Here is a 16,633-nt window from a genome sequence, read left to right as displayed (position 1 = left end):
CAAAAATATGAATATTTATATCCAAATTGTAAGATATAAAGTAAAAATGTGAAACAATGGCCTGCCATCTGGTTTGATTTGAAATTAGTATTTCCTTTTCTTAAGATTAAAACGTGATTCCTGATGCCTTGATATCCAGCAGCTGGTCAGAATAGATCAACTAGAAGAACAACAAAGATTAGATTGTGGAGTTGCATCTAATTTTAGCAGCTGACCTCATGTTTCACACACACAAAAACAACAACTAACTAACCAACTAAAAATGTTGAGTAATAGGAGTGAAAAGCTGGATGTTTAGAAATAATTAGATTAGACAACTATAAACTGTACTGATAGGCTGAGTAAACCCATGATGTTTGATAAAGGAGAGGCCAATTATAACATATATTTTATTACTTGTCTTCTTAGAAATAACTTTAAATAAAACAGCTTTAATGAAAACTCTTTAAAAATGACTGGTCAGTGGGTCTGCTGTCTTTGGTGTGTCATGCCTCTACCCAGAAAAAGCAACCACATAGTGTCGGTAATGATCACACTACTAATGCTCCATTTCCCAAATCCAAACAAAGTGTAGAGAGAAAGTGATGGGGTTTTCCCCCTCTTTTCCACGGAGCTTTTGTCAGGAAGTCAAATCCCCGTTCTGCTCCAGTTTGATAGACGCGCCCCCGTGCGTAAAAAGGCGGGACAGACGCAGGATCGCCTCCTCTCGCTGCTCACCTGAAACAGCGCAGTGTGGAAACACGCAGAGGCGGACAGGTAGACGCAGGAGCTGAGCCGGAAGAGCGAGCAGGTCGATTCGGCTGCAGTTACACAAGTTCTGCATGTTTTTTGTTTGTTTGTTTGTTTGCTTTGTTTTGTTTAGTTTTTTTTAACATCACGTCTCTGTAGCTTCTTTCTTTTTTTTAACACTATATCACGCTTTATATATGAAAGTAACGCGGCGTCGGAGGAAACATGCCAGAGCAAGGGAAGAAGCTGATTCTGATCGTGGTGGATATTCTTTGCGTGTTTGTCGGTGAGTGACTACCCTTGCCCTTCCTCCACCTCCTCCTCCCCCTCCTCCCACTGTCTTGACAATATGGCTGAACATATGATTAGTTTCAGACTGTTGCTTATTTAATGTTAACTCGCGAGTCCGCTGATCGGTCAGTAATAGAACTCCAAAGTGGTATAAAGATAATAATAGTAATGTATAATACAAAAATAGCTTTTAGTGAATCGTGTGCGTACTTACGCACGGGATTGCCCAACAGACTCAAACATCTGATTTATAGATCTAGTACTGATACGCCTCATGTTGCCTCAGGTGTCTCTGTAGAATGATTTGGGCCAAGAAGTTGCACACTTTTTAAAAACCAAATAATAATAATAAACCACGTTAGAAACTGAAATTGCTCTGCTGTATATAAAAAAGGAGCGACTGCCACGAGTGACTGGCAGTGATTTTATTGTCACTGCCAGTCTTTCCCAATCACCTTTGGCCCCTGTCTTGTTCAAGCAAGCTAAATTGAACATTTTCCAACACGGAATAAGAACTGCTGATAGGGCATTTGTTGATCTTTGGGTGCCACTGATTTCTTCACCGAAGTAGTTTGGGTTAAGACAGGTCGTATGGTGGCTTATCTCGCTGTCACAGAGCTGACGTCTCTGACTGACCAGGCTCAGTCAGAAAAGTGCAGCGCGTTGAGCCGTGTGTGCATCTCTTCTTGGTTCCTTTATGAAAAATGCCTCTTCCTCCTGCGACCTCCCGAGTAAGGATCACAAGCAAAGGTCACCGTCAATGAATCTCTTCATCTCTGACAGTTTAAATCCTGTTTTGGAAATTGTACGACAGGTGTGTGTGTGAGTGTGAGGAGGCAACTGTTGAGGGTGGGCTCCTGAGAGAGTGTGACTCCTTTACAGAGTACAAAGTGGCCTGTTGCGACTTGCTCTGCTCTGTGAGAGCGACACAAAGGTCTGTTCCAGGTGTTGGTGTCAGATCTTCTCACATTTCCAACACCTTGACGCTGACAGATGATTCATACTTTCAATTTTTTCAGATGCGTTTAGAGTTGCGGGGTTGAAATGAGCGCCCGGCTCCTGGGGAATGCTGGGAGGAACACTGGTAGCTAAACATTTGTGTTCACATGTGTTTTCTTTTTTTTTTTTTTGCATCCAGTGGTGGATCCAGCTGTTGACTGACAGGGAGGAATGATAATGACTGTCCTGCACTGAAGATTCATGTGCCTGTGCACCTTTAGAGAAGTTCACCTCCAACTCCCCGCATGTACTTGTAGTTGAAGGCAAAATACTTGCTACAAACTTGCAGGAGAGAAGGGGAATGTCTTATTGTTTGAGCTGATTTAGCTGGAAAAATAGTTATATGTCCTCTGCAGCCCGAACACGAACACATAATTAACTCCTAGTGTAAAAAAACGCAGCTGTGAAATCTGAGATGAGGCGTCATTTTCAGCTCATGATGATAATGATTAGTCAACTGTTCCCAGTTGGCAAATTGTTATTATTTTTTCTCTTACTAATCTTCTTGCGGTCAGGGCCGTGAAAGTGAGACTTGGTGGATTTTAGTCACAAGGCTTTTGCAAAAGGCAAAGGGTTCCTCTGTAGATTTGCCAGTGCTCCTCTGATGCGGTTGATGATAAAAATCTGTGTCACGGTGAGGACACTCTGACGTCACGACTGCAGAATTCACGAGGAAACCCAAACATGTCCCGCAGTTTCAATTTGGAAAGAGTTTATGGTTGAAACAAATCTTAAATGAAAACAAGACTATTTTTGTAATCAACTGAATCTGTTTTTTTATGTAAGGTAAAGATTTGTATTGCCTTAAAGTAAATTGAAAATCTTAGATTTTTAGGCTGTTAGTTTTTGGAAAAACTGAGACACAATGGGGCAAAATGTGACGGACTGTTTGGATATTATTCATGTGATGACTATGGGATGAAGCACCACATGTTCTAGACCAGATTGAAACCATTAAAATACTGCCCCCAAACTCTAAAATAGTCAGTTTAATTGTCAATTTTAGAAGCAAAGAGCATCAAACATTTACAGTTTTTGTCTGGAAGACGAGTCAATTAAGTAATTGACTAAATGTTTCGGAAATGAGTCTCTCCGTAACAAAGGCCCTCATGGAACGAAACTTCTTTCATCTAATTGTTTAAATGTCTCGAGCCATCGTTTTCCTCCTCCCTTGCTGCCATCTGATTGCGCTCTCCCGCAACAAGCAGCAATCTGCAGTTAATCTGCGCGTTGGGGTAAACCATCACCGAGTTTGATCTGCTTCAGTCGCGCAAGGTCTAAGTTGTGTGTTTGTGCGATGGTGTGCGATTGAGTGTGACGAGGCAGTAATGTGCTGAATCTCCAGATTGTAACTGATCTGCTGTGTTTTATTCCTCCCTCTTCCTCTCTAAAGGCAGACTCCCCTTTATCCTAGCACACAGTAGATACATGTAGACTACAGAACAGCACAGCACAACACAACAGCCGCTTGCTCACACGCACACAGAGAGAGACCTCACTTTGAGGTGAACAGATCGTACAGGGCAGTCAGTTTTTAGTATCAGCTGTGAGTCAGGAATGTAAAAAATGAATGTATATGAGAACATGATGAAGGATTTTTATCGGTCTTGAATGTGGCACATCTGGACTGTGTGTTTCTCACACTTTAAGGAATGAACTTTGCGTATCTAGTCATGTACTTATTTTGCTTTCCTGTCAAGAGTTAGATGAGAAGTCCCTCTCACATCTGGACACTACATATGAAGATAAAAACCAGAATGCTGTCATTAGTTTATCTTGGCAAAAACATGGGAACTGTTTTCCAGGAATAGTTTGGCATTTTGGAAATAAACCTAATACTTTCTTGCGTAGGTTTAAATAAGAAAATTGATACTGCTGCCTTATCAGTGCGGTAATGCTGCCTTCAAACATGAGCTCATTAAATGGGAATTCATGTGCAGCCTACAAAATGTTTCAAGTGGTATCGTCAGTCTTTTCTGAAAGCACGTACACTTCTGAAAGCACGTACACTTGGATAATTTCTTCACTTTCTTGTCAAATAGTTTAAATGATACTACTCTCATGTCTGCGCAGTTAATTAGAGGTTGTCAAGAGACAGTTAGCTTAGCTTAACGATGACTAGAAGCTAGTTTAGCAAAAAAAGAAAAAGAAAGGTCAATGTCAAAGAGAAAGTTTAGTAAGAAAGGCATTTGTTAGATGACTGGTTCGACATTTTGTTCGACAATTTGGTCATTGCTCTTTTTTTCTCCAAGTTAAATTAGAAAAATTACAGCACGCGAGACTGAAACATTTGATTTAACCTAGCATAGCTTAGCAAAAAAAATGGAAACTGTCAGTTAAATGATTTTGGAAGAAGTGTAATTATTAAAAGATTTGTTTTACATTATGGAAATGCACCTTTGTGGCTTTCTTGCAAGTGCCATATGATAAAAGGGGATACTGCTGTCATAACTGTACAGTTAATATGACGCTAGTCAGGAAACCGTTGGCTTAACAAAAAGGAAGGTTGCCAGATGAAAAGTTTCAGTTCTAGGATTATTTTTACATTTTGAAAATACACTTGACTGCTATCTTGCATGTGTTAAATAAGAAAAAAAAACTCATACATGTAAAGTAAATGTGACACTGGCTAGCAGCTTGCCAATTTAGATTAGCTGTGTTTGGCCAAAAAATAAAAAATAAATGGAAAGCAAGAGTTTTTGGAAGTGAATTTGTTCACTTTTTTTGCCAAAAGTTAAATGAAAAGAAATGAGAGCACTTTGTAAAGGGAATATATAACTAGTCAAGAAACATTTAGCATAATTTAGCTTAGCAAAAAGCTGGAAACTGTCAGCTAAAAGGTTTCTTAAATAACCATAAAGGCTATAGCATTAATTTACTTTTAAGAAATGCCTTGGATAACTTTCTTTCCAATTAAAACGATACCATTCTCATAACTGTGAGATAAATATGAAGCCAGTCAGAAGATAGTTTAGCTTGGCTTATTTTAGTTAAAGAAAAAACCTGATACTGTTAGCTCGGTGGTTTGTCAAAGAGAGTTAGCTTAGCACAAAGATTGGAAACAAAATGAAGTGGCTTGCACTTTCCTCTTTGGGTTTCTTGTGTCTTTTGTTTTCCTGCACATGACACATCTGCAAGGATTTACAAGGTAAATCTCCGGGCTTTATGCTAAGCTAACCTGTTGCCTAACCAGCTTCATATTTACAGTACAGATATGAGAATGCTGTATTTTCTCCAGTGCATTTCTCAACAAGAGAGCAAACGGACTCCTGCAACGATTGTTTATAACCCCAAGCTGAACAGCGTGTGGAGAACGTGTCTGAAGTCACTGCCATCAGCTTGTTTTGATGTAAGTTTCTGTCAGTTTTTGTCATTAAAACACTCTGAAGCGAGCTGTAGACTCTCCAACTGTCTTGTCAGCGCGAGCGAGCCCAGCTGTTACTGCACATTTCAGCTATGCAGAAGTCTCTGGGGTTGTAGTCATTAACGCGACTCTGAGAACTCGTATCTGTTTAATCCAGCTAAAGAACAGCAACCACCAGAAAGGTTTTAGGGATCTCCGGGCAGTTTGGAAACTGTTTGCGAGGCTTAAACAACTCACTTTCACATAGATTCCCAAGACAGAGAGCAGCCATTCCATATTAATATTTAATCAATAAGACAGCTGTAAACTAAAAGAGGGTGTTGGTGAAGGGCAAAGGGCGGTGAGATGGTACTAAAGCTAAAGAAAGGGATCGGTCACGATGAAAGGCTAGAATGAAAGTTATCAAACTCCATTTATGTTGCCGTTGTGTTTGTATATAACACAAAAAATACGCATGAATGTTGTGCATGTGTTAATCTTATTGATCATTTTCATGATTAATTGATTATTTTGGTCCTTTTGGCTCATCTCACGCTCCCAGAGCCCACGGTGATATCTTAAGACGTCCAACAGTGTCCAAATCCTAAAATAGCAAATATTTCTGTATTATTTATTAGTTTTTATCTCAAGATATCTGCAGATTATCTTTCTGGATGGAAATGCTTGGTAACGGCCCAAAAATAACGACTTGCCAAGCGGAGCATTAACACTAAGTCTTTTGTTTTCCTGCATGTGACACTTTGCAAAACGAGGAAGAGTTCGAAGAGTCCTGTATGTTGTGGCGGCCGACAACAGCTGTTGTTTTTCTCAGCCAAATGTTATTGATGTGCCCTTTTTAACGGTTTGCCGACATGTATGAGATGCTCCCCCAACTGTTATGGCACACCCGGAGTATCTGCTTCTGTCAAATACGTGTCAAAGTCAAGTGAGAAGTGTTGACTTCTGCTCCCTGACGTTCTTGTGCGAAAATTGAAGGGGGACGCGTGTATGTGTGTGTGTGGGTTAACATACGTGGTGTGTGTTGTTGATTGAGTTGCCTCACGTGGCGGTTTCATGTAAGAGAGGAAGAATTATTTCTGTTTTCTTCATATTTGATTAAAGGTCAAAGGCAAACATCGGTAAAGAACAAACGAACTTCCCAAATGAGCGTGGCAGATATTTTGCATGTTTGTTGTCTTTGGCTGCAAACCACAAAGTCATCAGAGTATGCACCTTTATTACTTTAATTATAAAAACATACAAAAGCATTTTATTGTCAAATCATCTTCACTGATTTATTGATGTTGAGGTTTTTCTGAAATGGTCTAATGTATAGTATTTTACAGGAGCCTTTTAGTTCACTCGAGTCTTTTTTTAGAACAAGTCTTGTACTCGCTCTGTACACACACGTCAGTACAAAAAATAAAAGGTGTTGGACAGGTTCCACCAGTCAAAAACTAAACATTTTCACTTTTTAAATGAGAGGACTGAGACGACTCCCATGCCTGCGCAGTACAGTCGGTGTCACCGGCTATCTTAGCTTAGCAAACAGGGGGAAACGGCTAGTCTGACTCTTTTCTAAAGGTAAAGAAATCCACCTTTTTTGGCAACTTTACTCGAGAATTTGCGGTTTTTCCTTTGCGAGGAAAGGCTTTGTATCAACAAGAGTTCTCTTGGACTTTCCCAGGAAAAATCCTTGGCCTCAAAGGAAGTGATGCACTCTGTTTGCAACAACAGTTATTTCTGGTTTTAGTATATGATTAACCAGTGGAGAAAGAAAAAAAAAAAGTTTTACACGTTACCTTTCAGGCAGTATGGATTTAAAAAATCATAGCAATGTTGATCTCACTCTGTTTTCTTCTGAGATAATGTCTTGGGAATGTGGTACATAAAAACACACACGCGCAGCAATGAGGATTTAAAAAGTTGCCAGTACAACCAAAAGAAAGCTTTCATGTTAAATATTGGTTTTGTGACCACCTCGGTGTGATGTGGAGGAGCATACACAAACCCCTGTCCGCCAACAAACTGTGAGGTCGCCCGGCAGGCACACAGATCTCACAGTCTGTTGAGGTCAGACGTTTTAAACCTGCAGAACAAAAGCTCGCACACATCGGCTTTTTACCTGCTTTCGGGTTCTCTTCCCATCGAGCGTCTGAGCTCGGCATGCGCTTTGGCCGCCGCTCTCCAGCGCTGAATAACAGGAACACTTTCCCCCTTCCTGCAGGGTCAGGGGTCAAGGGGAAGTTGTACTTGCGTCGGATCCCAAATTCCATCATGTTTATTTTCTCAAAGTGGAATCGGGGTTGCGCACTCGCCACAAGAGATTATGAAAGCGTAAAACAATACTTTCCCTTCTTCCTTTTTTTATCTCTCCCACGGACGTTTTTTTTTTGTTGGTGCGGACCGCAAGTCAGCGGAAACTTTAGTGTGGGTGTATGCCTCTTTAGAAAAGAAGTTGGAACCTGTTTTACATTGTTTGCTACCATAAAGGTTTAAAGAGAAAGTAAAACCCGGCAGCTACATATACTGTAAAACGTCGGCGTAGGGTCAGACAACTTTGTACAGTAGTGGTAGTAAAAAAAAATAATAGTAAAGAGAGTATATCATTACAACACAATATCTCCTAGTCAAAACTGAATTAAAAACATGTATTGGATAAGGTGAGGTTAAAGACGGAAGGATCCGAGGTGGGGTGGGAATGAAAGAAAGAAAGAAAGGAAGGAAGATGGTAATAAGGAAGCAAAGAATAAGAGAAGGGCAAGCAAAGAAAAATCTGGTAAATGTGCTGATAAGCTCTAAAAGTATTTGGATATTGTTCAAAATACAATATGTCTCTGATCCACAGTAAGGCTGCAACTTTTTGAACATGGAAATCCCATGTCTCCTCTTAGACTTGTTGCCGTCAATCTAATAACTTGTATAATCAAAACTGCCTAAAATAAATCGCTGAGCCCGTCCCTCGCCATCCGGGGTCGAGGGTTAGTGTTTTTCGGAGCTACCGATGAAGTCAACGGATATCACTGTCAAGTACGTTGGTTAAAACCACTACACAGGTCGAGTCTAACAAATGTGATTCTGAAAACCAGCATCTTAACTCTTGGCTGCAGATTCTGCAGATTAATGAAACACTTGTGAGATGTCAAACATGTAGCAAGACCGGGCTCAAAGATGGGGAGCGCGGAGACATGTGTGCCGGCTGTTTATCACGTGCCTGCGTCTGTAAAGCGCATCATAATGTCAAATGTTATGCTTTTGTGTGGAGCTTAAAAGAACAGAAACACGTGGCTGACTTCCAGGTTTCGACCATCCGACGCCTCCCAGCTTCAGCTCCGTCCAGACAGACTGGTTCCTGGTACAGACGGGATTCTCTAGGAACAGAACCATAAATCTGCCTTTAGTTGAGGCATGAAATTGTCGTCCTCCAGTGGATGAGAGCTGCTGCTTCGTCTTTGTTTAGAGCAGCGAGCACCCATTGAAGAAGACCTGCTGAAGTTTTAAAAAGCAATCTGCGTTGGGCAGAATGAAAACAGGCCGGTGGCGATAAGTCTCACTTCGTTAATTAGAGTAAATTTAGGTAATCTCCGTTCGCTCAGATTGACCCAGCCCTGTTATGGGAAGCCGCCCCACCAACACAGGCCTATAAAAACACACCAGGCCTTCTGTAATAACAGAGCAGATAAAAACAGCCAGCCCTGCTCAGATAATAGGAACTCTCCGCGGGCTCTGTTCCCGGAGAGAAAAGTTCGATACGAAGGGATGGGTGGGTGAGCGGGGGGGATCTCTCCCCCCCTCAACACTGGTTAAATAAACGCAGCGCCGCTTCCCACCGCGTTTCTGTCGAAGGCCCCAGCCCAAACTCCGGGCCGAGAGACTTGTGTCCAACGAGCGGTCTCTTATCTAAATGTCATCCTTGAACCCTGCATAATAAACACTAATCACTCACTTCAAAGTGCAGCTGGAATAATGAACTCTGAGATGTGACGAACAAATGGGAGGGCTCCCTCCCCATGAAAGTAAATTCTCTTTAATGAGTAAACCACTCGCCATCGAGTGTCGTTAGTGGCACTCGTGAGGAGATGGATCACGTCAGACGTTTATCATAATTTCATGAAGGAGCTGCCTAAAGAGCAAGTTTTGTAGTGTTCTTATTTGTTCTTATTTGGACTTGACTGTGTTTCCTTGGACATTTTTCTACTAAATGTTATTTATGCACTGAGCTTCATGCAAATTTTTTTAAAATTAGGACTGTAGACCGATCCAGCACAACATTATGACCACCTAATATTGCGTAGGTCTTGCTTCAACCTCCAAAACTGGTCGGCAACATGATGGTGTTAGTGGGGGTCTTTGGGTCCTATGCGTTAAGGGGAGGGGCCTCTGTGTAGATACTTGATCAGTTTGGGATCTAGTGAATTTGAAGGCCAGGTCAGCACTCTGCGTTGTTTTTCGTGTTTGTTTGTTTTTTGAGTTGTTCCTAAACCGTTTTCGCATACCTGACAGTTTACCACAGAGCGTATGACCTCACACTTAATCCCCGCTCACTTACATTCACATGACATCAGCCTCCCGAAATTACCTGCGCAGCATGTTTAGACGTCTGCGTTCCCCGCGTCTATTCCTACTCTTGACAAGTTTACACTCCGGAGGAAGGAAGCAATCTGTTAGCGACGATCGGCTCTTATGACACTGCCCAGTAAATATACAGCTCCGACGGCTTGACAAAACAAAACTCCATCCCTTCCTCTCCGTTATTAGCTTCAGCACTTCGGCAGGAAGTTCTTGAAAACAGGAAAACTGTTTAAAAGTGGTAGCGTCGAAAGTTTGTGACATTAGCCCCGTAGATTAGACTATTGTCCTGCTCAGATTTAGGAGACAGATTTATGTCCTCCTGCTGCTGCGTGGTTACTGTTGGCAATACAAGAAAGTTTTGTCTGCCTTTCACAAAAGCACACACGCAAACTAGTCGTCATTCCGGGCCTGTAAATACTTTCTTAAAACTTCTGCGCGTTAAAAACTCTCTTTACATCTGCCAGGAGCTTGTGTCCGAGCGGGTTTTTGCGAGTGTGTACTCAAGCCCAGTCCCTGGCTCCCAGGCTCTTTGCAGTGTAAACCGTGGCCCCCCCGATGTCGAAGGTCACGGCCGTCTTGTCCCACGCGTTTCCATGGTGATGGAGAGTTCCTCTGCTGAGGGTGAACGTGACCCGCGGAGGCGAAGCTGCCGCTGCCGCTGTTGACAAATTCATTGACGAGGCAGAAGCCTGAAGACTGTCAGTGTGTTCTTAGCTGTTTCCTGAGCCGCTGGAGTTCACTTGAGAGAGACCAGAGCGAGAAGGCTCCGAGCGGCTCTCGGGATGGACCAAAACACTGCAGTGTAATAGCTTCGGTTACCGCATTGACATACGGCGTCAGTAACTCAACTCTTCAGTCGGTTTTAAATAGAAAGCCACTGTACCTGCAGATCCAGCTGTTTTATTTTTAGGTTAACGTTCAGGGTTCAGCCCCATAAATCGTTTCTGTTATCTGCAGGATGTTTTGTTTCTGGAGAGGAAGCGCTTGTTTGTCTTTTATTCATGACAATCTGGACAATAACTGGATCGAAGTTTGCGCGGCTTCAGCACAAAAGCGCTGCAGAGTGAACTTTGTAACTCCTAACGTGTCTTGACCCCGTGGGGTCGACGGACGCGCCGCTGCGACCAAATCACACGAACAGTTCAAGACGGCGTGGCGGCAAGACACGGCGTCACTGCGTCTCAGTTTCAACGTTTGCAGACAGTGCTAACTTCGAACTACATACCAGATTTTAAATTGTGTTGATAGGCCATGGAAAACTAGACTTATTATAAATAATTGACGCCACACTTTTTCCCGAATATTGCCGTTATGTTGGTGCGTCAAGGAAGAAACAGTGAAAAGCCAACTTCAACAACGAGGGAATTTTAGATATTATTACTTATTCTTACACATGACAATTTTATAGATGGTTGTAAATAGCTGCATTTTAGTGGCAATAGTTATAAATAGCTTTGTTGTTGGCTAAGTTTGTACATAAGTTTAAGAAGATTAAGAAATTTACACATTAGATTTGCATTCTAAGTTATAAAAATGGCTCGTTAAACATATTTTAACTGCTCAGATTTAATGTTTTTAGTGTAGTCCAATGTGTTACTATAGTTTGTCAAAATGAAAAAAATAATAATGTGAGGTGTGCGAGGTTACTCTGGACTCCAAAGGGTTAATAAGTTCTGAATGCTTATAAAACAGCGTTCATCTTCTTTTATTCTTATCCCCAGCGGCTCTGCCTTCGGCCATCCTCACGCTGATGTTCAGTCCTTACCAGAGAGGAATCTACTGCGATGACACGAGTATCAGCTATCCCTACAGGAGAGACACCGTCTCTCACGGAGCCATGGCCGCCATCACCATCACCTGCTCCATAGTCATCGTGAGTCCCGGCCCTCTATCTAGCCCGCCTCTAACCCCTCTCACTACAGGCCGCACGTAGTTCTCCGAATTACCCGCACACACCTCTCACCCTTTCACCTCCGCAGATCACTACAGGCGAGGCCTACCTGGTGCGCACCAATCGTCTGCGCTCCAACTCCGAGTTCAACCAGTACCTGTCGGCTCTCTACAAGGTGGTGGGCACCTTCCTCTTCGGAGCTGCCGTCAGCCAGTCGCTGACCGACCTGGCCAAGTTCACCATAGGTCGCCCCCGTCCCAACTTCCTATCCGTGTGCGCGCCGACCAGCTGTAACGGATACGTGCTGCAGATCAACTGCACCGGGAGCCAGCGCAATGTGACTGAATCCAGGTGAGTCGACGCATTAATTCAAAAATAGTGAGATCAAGAGTGTGGATTTGAGGAGTTAAAAGGGGTTTACGTGTCTCAAATAAGTGGAAGATTTAGGACGTGTATATACAAAGCCCAATTCCATCTCAAGGGAGCCGGACCACAAACATAATAGAAAAATAACCTATAAATAACTCCAAATGTTTCCCTTTGTTTTAGTGCAAAGAAGAACAAGCATGTTTATATTTTATGAATTAAATCCTTTTTACGAACCATCTTATACACAACTAAACTAAATTTCTCAATAAAAATAAGTGCGATTTTGGTGCGTAACTCTCACAAAAAAAGTGTGAACCCTACTGGAAAATTTTATTTAGCATTTTATTGAAAGAATTGTAGATGATTGATGACTTTTCATCATGTCATGTCAGTGTCATTTTCACACATTCATTCTGGGGCCAGACTGGACTCTCCGCCGGGCCAGTTTTGGCCCCCGCGCCTTATGTTTGACACCCCCGCATTAAACGGTTTAGCCAGAAATATTAACTGAGTAAGAAAAACTGCACGTCACATGCACAAAAACGTATTCGTCATTACTAACCGTTATTTATTTAGCTTATTTACAATGACACAATTCATTTTTCCTTAAAGGTAATTAGTTTTAGTCTTGTTTCCATAACGATGAATACGAAGTGGATATCATCAAGAAATGTGTTTTCATCATTTTGTTACTACTTGCACTCATCAGTTACCGGATGAATTTGACTGTTCTTGCGAAAAGATTAGAACTATAAATGAACGAAAGGGTAATGACAAATGTCCATTGTTACACAAAGTGAGTTATTGTCAGAGTATTTAAGGGGTTAATGTTAATGATCATGAGTGTTGTCGCATCTAGATGTCTTACGCCTTACTCATCAAATCCACCGAGCGCCGCAGTAAAAGTCTTTTGTTCTTTTGCTCCGCAGGTTATCGTTTTACTCCGGCCACTCGTCCTTCGGGATGTACTGCATGCTCTTTCTGTCGGTGAGTGCGTCTTCCTTCGCGTGAGACCCCAGCGCTGCTGTGAATTGACTGTTTACCAGAAACAGGCACAAAGTCAGCCAAAACAGGGGAAGGTGGTCGGCGCAGACGCACGGCTCCGGCTTTAAAAACACCATTGTTGTAACATCACACACGGCACAAAGGCCGGAAAGGTTGGCGGGATTTAACGGTTTAATCCCAGTTTTAGGTTTTAGATGTGAAGCACGAGCTTCTGGAGCAGGAATCGGTGAAGTATCAAAATTGGACTGAATGTTCTCACTGAAGTATGATTAGTATTGAACACATTTCAGTGACAAACCCAATGAAAAGGATGGAAATGCAATACAAAAAGAGGAAAAACAAAGTCATAAATTTAAAGAATATTGTTTTTGGGGGTAATATTTTAGTTGAAATGAACATGTAAAAAAAAAAAAAAGCCTTGTATGTTTATTATTTTTGTGGAGAAGTTGCTTTTTGACCAAGTAAAATATTTCCAGCTAATAAAAACTGCAATGTTCCATATTTGTTGTGAGTTTTGAGACGGACTAAAAACCTAACCAAGAATGTGTCTGAATGTCCCACGATGATAAAATATATCGTTTTATTTATTTATTTTAACTGTCTACCCAGTTCTCACATCTGTGTTCTTGTGCTCTCGCAGCTCTACGTCCAGGCCAGAATGAAGGGGAAGTGGACCAGACTGGTCCGACCCACCATCCAGTTCTTCCTGGTGGCGTTTGCCGTGTACGTCGGGTACACGCGCGTCTCTGACTACAAACACCACTGGAGCGACGTCCTGGTGGGGCTGCTGCAGGGAGCCCTCATCGCCGTCCTCACCGTGAGTTTAAATCTGGGTCATATTTCAGCTCTGAAACTGATAAGAAAATGTTTTTCCTTTTTTTTTTGTTTTTTTTTGTTTGTTTTGAAAAAACTCAGATTCCGACCTGGTGGATCCTCCAGTGTAGCTGCTAAGACTAAATATTCTGAATCATTTCACTGATTTATTTCTTTACTTTTTTAATTCAAACTTCCAAACAGGAAGAGATGTGAGTGGGGGGACTAGTGTTTTTGGGGCACCATGAGTTATATCTACACTGTTATTGACAACAGTCAGTATAGACATTCATGATAAACACTGTTTCCATTGACTTCCATCCATCCAGCTTCTGGTCTAATTCATGTATTTACCAGTGACTCATGACTGGAGTATAAATAGCTAATACGCTGTTAAATTATATTTCTCATCGTAAGTAAGAAAGGTTAAAAATGACCTTCCATACACGCTAAAACATAGGTCGCAAAATTTTTGGTTGATTGGACATTTTTCATATGTTTTTTTTTTTATTTTTCCCCCACAAATTTAAATTTCTTTAAATACATTTGAAGACGAATCCAATATATTTAGTAAAGGAATAAGGGGTATCTTAATGTTGAATGTGAAATTATGATAATAAAAATAATAAAGTATATTTATAAATGGCGCTAGGTTGAGTTTAATATAGAACACATATTGTCACATATAGTTAATCTCTCCATCAGTTCGGGGTCCTTGGCCTGAAAAAGACAAATTTTTGATGTTGAATTCAATTTAATACCTTTTCTAAACTTAAAATAACCCATTGTCTTGACTTCCTGTGAGTTTTATCTCTGATGTCATTCAACATGTATTTTAGTTTTGAGTTGGAAAAAGTGACGCGTCGGGGAGGAGGAGTTTTCCACAGTTTTCCCGTTTCTTTAATTAGACTAAACTGTTACTACAAAAATGATGATACCTTTGAAGCAAGGCTCAACAAAAGAGGATTAAACCGCGGCGTTACAACATCAGGGAAAATACTGGCACCATAAGCGTAACAGATAAATGGGTGGATTTTAGAGCCAGGGATGAATTTCAAAGTGGGCTGTTTTTAGTGGATTAAATTTTAAACGTCGTCTTCTCTAAACAGCCTAAACACAACTAAAACGTTAAATTCCTGTCTGAAGTTGACATAAAAACTTGCCATTAGTCACTAAGATGACATATCTAAGTAGAAACAAAAACATTAGGGCTTTCAACTTATAATTTATATGAAAATAGTCAAGCTGATCTTAACTTGGATATGTGTGTTGAAATAGTGAGGAGTTGTGAGTTCAGTGACGAGATAATGTGGCGAATCCAGCTTGGCTTTACTCTGTTGGTGCAGTATGGACGTATGAGTCCACTCTTTATTTATAATGCTTTTTGTTTTCTCTCTCTCAGGTCCGATACGTGTCTGATTTCTTCAAGCAGCGTCCCCCGCTCTGCACCCGGCAAGAACCACCCGAGGTCGAGCACCTCGGCCGCAAACCGAGCCCTCAGCCTTCGGACCCGCAGCACGAGAACCACTACAACTGCTCCTGACCTGCACGAGCTCCCTCACATCCCACTCCCACTCCCACCCCCACTAACCTGGTGCCCACGCTAACGGCGGAGAGCGGAGGACATGAAAACAGACAAAAGCAAACAGAAAAAAAAAAACCAACACATTTGACTCTGAGACAACAATTTTCCACAGTTATAGAAACTCGAGATTCTCCAAAACCTGTTGGAACAGAGCCTCCTGTTTGGGTGTGTTGCAAATATGCGTTTGTGACGAGGTTTAGTGCAACAGTGTGCAATGATTATGTGTTGTATTTTATATTTTCTTAATTATTTCCACCATACCAAATAAAAACCGATACACGAGGGACAATTTAGCCTAAACGCCAAAGTGACTGACTTTCCAAAGAGATCTGTCAAATTTCAAAAAAAACCCTCAATCGTTGAGTTCTCTGTCCTTGAGTGGAGCAAGAAACCTTGGAAGATGAATGTTTTTTTTTTGTGTGTGTGTATTTTCAACTTTGTCACAATCCAGTGACACTGTTATTATTTTATCTACACTGGAGCTCGATTGTATCAGCCTCGTCTCTGCCACTTCTTTGTCACGTCTCGCTTCGTTCTCTTCCGCGTATTAACACATACGTGTCGAGTGCTAACAATTTTATTTTGTTTATAACTACTGTATCTAATAAATTTTGTATCTTTTTTTTTTAAATGAATGTATCACCACTATTGCGCCGCGACACTAAGGTGAAACTTGTCAAGTGTGTTTGTTTTATAGCGACGAACTTTAACGAGTCGTATTCATCCCATCCACTTCTCAGTCTAAGTATAGACCTCTTCCTTCCAATTTTATAATGATGTGTGTAACCTATTGTGAAACTGTACATAATGTAATCATTTATTTCCTTCAGCCTGTCGGTTGTTGTTTTTTGTCTTTTTTTGTGCAGTTTCCTCATAAATATTAGCCAGTATGCAGCGTCTCCGTGTGTGTGTTCTTGCTTCGACATACATCCGCGGTGACTGTCCGCAAAGGAATGCTTTCATGTATTTATCCTAAGCTATTCCTTATTGTGTACTGACTGCAAATAGTGCACAACACGGTGACACGGGGATCATG

The 16,633-nt window shown here is 41.5% G+C and overlaps 1 protein-coding gene across 1 annotated transcript; it reads left to right on the top strand.

Annotated features, from left to right (window-relative positions):
- Window positions 1–690: 690 nt before the first annotated feature.
- LOC125024253 (phospholipid phosphatase 2-like) lies at window positions 691–16,487 on the top strand. The gene is made up of 6 exons (XM_047612014.1): window positions 691–1,015; window positions 11,656–11,807; window positions 11,914–12,176; window positions 13,124–13,181; window positions 13,840–14,016; window positions 15,415–16,487. The coding sequence occupies exons 1-6, from the start codon at window positions 955–957 to the stop codon at window positions 15,553–15,555; spliced, it is 852 nt and encodes a 283-aa protein (XP_047467970.1). The 5' UTR covers window positions 691–954; the 3' UTR covers window positions 15,556–16,487.
- The last annotated feature ends 146 nt before the right edge of the window (window positions 16,488–16,633 follow it).

Source organism: Mugil cephalus, chromosome 17 (genome assembly GCF_022458985.1).
Source record: "Mugil cephalus isolate CIBA_MC_2020 chromosome 17, CIBA_Mcephalus_1.1, whole genome shotgun sequence".
Taxonomy (NCBI): domain Eukaryota; kingdom Metazoa; phylum Chordata; class Actinopteri; order Mugiliformes; family Mugilidae; genus Mugil; species Mugil cephalus.
The sequence above is the reverse complement of the archived record's forward strand: the minus strand, read 5'-3'. Positions and strand labels throughout refer to the sequence as shown.